This window comes from Petaurus breviceps, unplaced genomic scaffold (assembly GCF_028583685.1).
Source record: "Petaurus breviceps papuanus isolate PSGF00001 unplaced genomic scaffold, PetGlider_PUasm1.0 447, whole genome shotgun sequence".
Lineage (NCBI taxonomy): Eukaryota > Metazoa > Chordata > Mammalia > Diprotodontia > Petauridae > Petaurus > Petaurus breviceps.
The window spans coordinates 387,656-394,140 of record NW_027186339.1 but is presented as its reverse complement, the minus strand read 5'-3'; the positions used below and the strand labels follow the sequence as shown (position 1 = coordinate 394,140).

General features: G+C 48.0%; 1 protein-coding gene across 3 annotated transcripts in view; it reads right to left on the bottom strand.

Moving 5' to 3' along the window:
* Window positions 1–1,986, bottom strand: part of LOC138171578 (zinc finger protein 383-like) — an 18,869-nt gene extending 16,883 nt beyond the window's left edge. The window contains exons 1-2 of one of the 3 annotated variants that reach the window (XM_069101104.1): window positions 1,810–1,986; window positions 1,046–1,134 (exon numbers count right to left, since the gene is read on the bottom strand). In XM_069101104.1, coding sequence (XP_068957205.1) covers window positions 1,046–1,134; window positions 1,810–1,942 — 222 coding nt within the window. In that variant the 5' untranslated portion in view covers window positions 1,943–1,986. Of the gene's footprint in view, window positions 1–1,045; window positions 1,135–1,369; window positions 1,574–1,809 lie in introns of those variants that run through there. The other 2 variants (XM_069101103.1, XM_069101105.1) reach the window with 2 other exon arrangements.
* Window positions 1,987–6,485: the final 4,499 nt, after the last annotated feature.

Below are 6,485 nucleotides of genomic sequence, written 5' to 3'. Positions count from 1 at the left end.
GAGAGAGAGAGAGAGAGAGAGAGAGAGAGAGAGAGAGAGAGAGAGAGAGAGAGAGAGAGAGAGAGAGAGAGAGAGAGAGAGAGAGAGAGAGAGAGAGAGTGTGTGTGTGTGTGTGTGTGTGTGTGTGTGAAGGATGAAGCCAGGTCATCAGTGTGAGGGGCAGGGAGCGCCAGCACAGGCAGAAGCTCAGGAGAGAGGAAGATGTTTGGGCCAGCCCCTGTGGCAGGTAGAAAAGAACCTGAGGGTGGGGGAGCCAGAATAAAAGGCCTGTCCTGCTGCAGGAGGGCTGGGTGGTGACTATTTTACACATCTGGACTGGATGCAGTCAGCAGGGCACAGTGACTCTGCAGCTCCACTCGGGAGTATGTGGGTAGCACCAAAGGAGGAGTGCCTTAACAGCAGCTTGGTGAGAGGGGCTCAGCATCTGAGCGCAGATGATGGTAGGGAGTTGAACTGACTCACCAAGGGCTCTAGCGACAGAAGGAAGGAGAGTGCCGCTGGTGCAGGGGTGATGGCTGGGCAAGCCCTGAAGGGCTGAGGAGCTCCCGGTATGAAGGAAGAAGAATGCGGGGCAGGGTGGAATGAGAAAAGGGGATCGGGTGAAGGCATTTCAGAGTAGTAAGTGTTGTAAGTGGAACACTTGCAGGTGCGGGTGAAACCAGGGTTCTGACCATCCAGTCTGCCAGGCTGAGGTGGAGTGCAGGAGATCTCGGCAAGGGAGCCAATGAGGAACCGGGCCATCCGACCGCCTGAGGGCGCAGGCCCCTGTGTATTAACTAAGACAGGCTCACCTGAGCCTCACAGCAACCCTGACCAGTAGGGGCTGTTATCCCCATTTCAGATGAGGAAACCTCACACAGAGGGTCAGGAGACTTGCCCAGGGTCACACAGCTAGGAGCCAGGGCCTGTGCACAGACGGGCCAGCTGCCTCTGTCATCAATGACAGAATATAAACGGGGGAGAAACGGGCTCCCGCATGAAAGGAGCGGGAGGGACGCCCCCGGACCCCTCCTGCTCGGGCTAGGCAGCTCCGCCCCCCTCTCACCTGGCAGGCGCTGGCCGGCAGGAGCACCTGGGCCATGCTGCGCGCTCCCACCTCCTCCTTCGGGACGAGCGGGTCCTTCCGAGGCGGGGCTGGAGAGAAGAAGGAAGCCCCGTCAGGGGAGCAGGGGCCCCGGGGCCAAGCCTGGCAGGGGGTCCCCAGATGCGGGGGGGGGGGGGGGTCCCCAAGCAGGGTGGGGGTGGCCAGCCAGCTCTAGGGCAGGAGGAGAGGCCGAGGCTGAGGAGCCCCCATTACCCCCACTGGAGCTCGGGGCCCCGCTCATCCCGGGGCGGCAGCGCCCAGCAGGGGGTACAAAGGGGGCCCCACCCCCAGACTGGGAGCTCCCGGAGGGCAGGGCGGTCTCTCCATCTCTGTGTGGCCCAGTGCCTGGCACACAGCAGGCGCTTCATGGAGGTAAGCTGTAGGGCAGAGCGGGCAGGACCCCGGGCACAAGGAGGAGGGAAGGGGAGCAGCCTAGCTGAAGGGGAGCCCAAGCAGGTTAAGCAGGGAGGGCGCTCGGGGGGGAGGCAGCAGGACACAGGGGGATGGGCCCAGCAGGGCACTATCTGTCCCTGATTGGATACTAGGCCCTGTCCCGCCCCCGCGGATGACCAATGAGCGCCTCCGCTCGGAGAAGGGGCGGGGCACCACTCCACATTGCGCAAGTGCGCCTCCAACCCTGGCCCTCCTGCAGAGTTCCGCAGCCTGGGCCCGGCGCCAGGGACACTTCTCCTCCCCTGCCCCCTCCGGCCCCTGCCCCAACTCACCCTGGCCCGAGACCCGGGACGCAGGACTCGGACCCTGGTGGCGGCAGCCGAGGGCGAAACGGAGCCGAGGAGGCCCCAACGCGCGCCCCGGACGGTGGAGCAAGAGGCGCCTAGACGCGGGCAAGTGACGCATGACCTGGAGGACCGGAAGTGACCGTGACCATGAGCACAGGAAGTGACATTGGAAAGCAGGAAGTCCCCTCTAGGCTTCGCCGCGTCACGTGATCGGGGAGGAGCCTAGGGGGCTGGGCCTCCTTCCCCACCCTCCCCCATCCCCTCAGCCTGTGTCCCTTTCAGTTTTTTATCTTACCTGTTGGTAGCAAAATCTGCCTGATGCAATGCTTACCAACTTCAGCATCCTGCAGGCCCCTTGCTGACACACGGAAACATAATCATTCCATAGTTACTCCTGTCTACTTGGCTCTGTAGGAGGAAGGAAGATTGCAGAACATGTTTGTTTGTTTTTCTACTTTGGTGTAGCAGCAAACAGCCTAGCATACCCAGGATGGCTGCTAGCACAGCATTAGACATCGGTCTGCTTTTGTAAAAGAAAGCGACTCACAAAGTTAACAATCTTACTTTAATCAAACATAGATATCATTCACTTAGTATGGGGGGAAAAGTCACCACCCTGAACTTCAGAAAATACAGACAAATTACAAAAAATGCAGACAGAAAATGACACGATTCAACAGACCAGCAGACAGGGCTTCTAGCTGTCTGGCCATTACATACATACAGTTAGTCATCAGAGAGAGAAGCACCAACATCAGGAGGCTCAACGGCTGCCCAGAGTCTCATCTGGCCAAATCACAGAACTCTTCCCATAAGTGAACCCCAAAGCAAAATCTCACCTCAGAGTATATGTATGTGTGCATGTGTATATATTTGCATGAGTGTATGTATGTACACATATATACACATATATGTATGTATGTACATGCACATGTACACATATATAAACAAATATAGATATAGCTCTCTCCAGGGTCAGAGAACATCACAACTCTTGTGACCTGCTGCCTAATTACAAAGTAACAAAAGTTGTGGGCCTTCCTGAAAAACAAGCCTCCCCTAAGCAAGCTTCTCTTGTGGGGATCCAAGTGAGGCCCATTAAGGGCCAGGGAAGATCTTCAAATTCCCTTACCATTACACTTGTGTGCAAAGACACAGGTGGGGATGCACCAGGTAGGGATGGTCTCCAGAGCTCTTCATGGACACCGATGAAGGCATTGAGTAAAAAGGAGGGGCCCCGGATAGTACCTGATCAAAAGAATAATAAGAGTATCTAAGAGCAAGGAAAACCTTATAAATACATCCTTCATCTTTTTTTGTTTTTGGAAGGGGGAGGCAGGGCAATTGGGTTTAAATGACTTGCCCAAGGTCACACAGCTAGTAAGTGTCAAGTGTCTAAGGTCAGATATAAACTCCGGTCCTCCTGATTCTAGGGTCAGTGCTGTATTTACTGCACCACCTAGCTGCCCCTATCCCTCCTGCTGCCTCTACCCACTACCTTATCCTCCTGTGACTGGCCTACTCCCCTCCTAGGATCCCTCCCTTGTCCTCCCATTCCTGTAAATCTAAACACCCTTTTATACCCCCCTTTTACCTACTCCCTACCCCTCTCCTCTAAAGATCCTTGCCTTGTCTCCCTCCCCTCCCAATACCCCTACCATTTTATTTCTTCTGAATTTAGAAGACACTTATATTCTTCTAAGTCTATCTATCTATCTTCCCCCATCTAATTCCTCTGTATTTATTTTTCCTCTTGCACCTCATTTGTATAAAATAATTGCTCTTTTTAGCTGTTCCTAAATGGTTTTACTTTTTAAATTCATATCATACTAAGGTTTATCTCAATCTTTCTTATGAGCTACTCAATTATTAAAAAGAATTTTAGATATACATTTTACATTATATAGATAACATACATACATATATGTGTACACACACACACACACACACACACACACACACACATATATATATATAAAGTCTTACCATATAATTCCCTTATAATCAGTCTTTGTTACGTGCCTTATATTTCTCTTGGTTCTTGTATGTTGAATCTTCTATGAAGTTCAGGATTTTTTTTTTAATAAACTCTTGAAAGTCTGAGAGTTTATCAAATGTCCATTTTTTCCCCTTCAGGATTATACTTAACTTTGTAGGGTATGATATTTTTGGCCAGAGCCCTAGTTCTTTTGCTTTTCTATATATTATATTTTAAGACCTCTGGTCCTTTAAAGTCTCTGCTGCTAGGTCTTGGTGATACTAATTGTGGCAGCACCATATTTAAATTGTTTTAATCTTGATGCTTTTAACATTTGAACCTTAAGCTGGGGGCTTAAGAATTTGACTATGATATTCCCATGAGTTTTTCTCATAGGATCTCTTTTAAGTGGTGATCAACAGATTTTTTTTTCTATTTCTACTCCTCCTCCCCACCCCACCCCCTTGTTCTAATACTTGAGGACAATTTTCTTTAATTACTTTTTGTATTATTGTATCAAGATTCTTTTTTTGATCATAACTTTCACTTACTCCAATTATTTTTGTATTTTCTCTTCTTGATCTATTTTCCAAATCTGTTGTTTTTCTTCTAAGATGTTTCATTTTTTCTATTTTTTCATTATTCATATTTTGTTTAATTATTTCTCAATCTCTTATAATTTCACTGACTTCACTCTGCCCAATTCTAATTTTCAAACTCATTTTCTTCCTTAAGATTCTGGATTTCCTTTTCTAATTGGTTGACTTTCCTTTCATACACTTCTTGTTTTTCTTGGATTATTCTTATTTTCTTTTTTAGTGCTTCCTCTATCTCTGTCATTTGATTTTTAAAGTCTCTTTTAAGATCTCCTATGAATTCTTTTTGGCAGGTATCCGACTTACATTATTCTTGGGAGTTTCTTTACTTCAGCATCCTCCTCTGAAGACGAATCTCTGTCATCTCTCTTCCCATAATAGTTTTCCATGGTTTAGTTCTTTCTCCTTTGCCTGTGCATTTTCCTTTTTGTGATAATAGCTCAATTCTTATAGTCACCTTAAGCGCTGGGATATGGGGGATGGTGCCTCTTGCCCCAGATCTTTAGTTCTCCCCTCTAGCCTGGAATTAAAGCCAAACCTCCAGGGGCTTTCTGCCCCACTGGGCATGTGCTGGCTCCTTCTCTCCACCACAGCTCTTAGCGCCACAGCTGGGTCTGGCATTCCTGCTCAGCAGAGGGTCCCTAGATCTTCCTGGGCTCAAACTTGCTGCTTGTTGTTAAAACAAAACCTAGTCTGGAGAGGTGTTTACTCTTCACAGGACCAGATCTTGTCTTGGGATTTTTCTTCAGATCTCATCCACTTGTCCCAGGAAGATCTTGGTTGTGCCCCTGTTCTTATTTATCTCCACCCACACTATTCTCCTGAGGTGGCATTTTAACTCTTTTGTGGGGGAAAATCCTGAGAGCTTGGAATTTTCTGGCCTACTCCACCATCTTCCCAGAATCCTCTCCTCCCCCCTTCATCTTACATCATTGTCTTTGTTCTAGATATGGGTCTGACTAATGTTCCTTTCTGTTTTCTCAGGTTTGGAGGGAGGACCCAAATCTGAACATCCACACATGGACTCAGCACTTCTGATGTTAAGACGGTTTTCCAGTGGTCCGTGACCCAAGCATCTGACCTTGTGCTAGCTACTCTCAGCCTTCTTCAGGCTTAGTTAGGGCTTTTCACGAAGATTCTGCCTCTTATTCAAAGAAAGATTTCTCAGCTGCTATTTGCCCCTCTCTTACTATTTCACCTGCAGATTCCAGCCTATGGGTCCATGTCTAAGAAACAATTTTGTTTCCCAGAAACCAGCCCTAAACTCTCAAAACATGGGGACCTAGTGATTGGGAGCTTTGTCCCACTGCATTCAGTTACAGTGAGAAGGGACTGTTCCTATAATAGGACCATTTGAAAGTCAACCGGATAAATACTGTTAGGGATTAGATAAGTATCTGGCTGACTATCGCTGAGAGGTTTCAGGATTAAAAAGAGGTGGTAGAAAGGTCTGCTGATCCTGAGCACTCCCCGATGATCGTAGGCATTCTGTCACACTCTAGTCTTTGAAATTTGTGCATTATAGTCAATTTCTATCCATCTAAATGTTTTTCAAAACAACAGAGGAAATTTTTTTTTCTCTTGTACAATTTTCTTCCCTCAAAAGGATCATACTGATAATGCTTGGTCCCTTGGAAACTTCATAAATTAAGGAGGCTGGAATTCTTAGCCCTTTCTCCTTCTGTCCCACATATATTGAACATGGGTGTTCAAACTGACACCATGTTTCTAATGTGAGTCACAACTCCCTCAGAACCCTGATTTCTCACACTGCAGTGCCTCTTGAGCCCTATGTCCTCTGTTCATCTGTGGGGGGTGGTGGCAGTAGCAATTGTCCTTTGTCCTCCAAGAGGACCAAAATGACCTCACTATGCTAAAGTCAAGTTTCAGTGTGTTCAACTGTGGCTGATCAGATCAGTACGAGCTTGGAATGTTCTACCACAGGTCAGGCACACGTAGTTCTTGTGAAAATTTGGGGTGGATTCTCTAAATGTGTGCTTCTTGCATTTCTTTTGAGCTATTTCATTTCTGCTTTGCTCATAGAGAACAGTACTTTCTCTCCTGTAGTTACTGCTGTTGAGGACTCT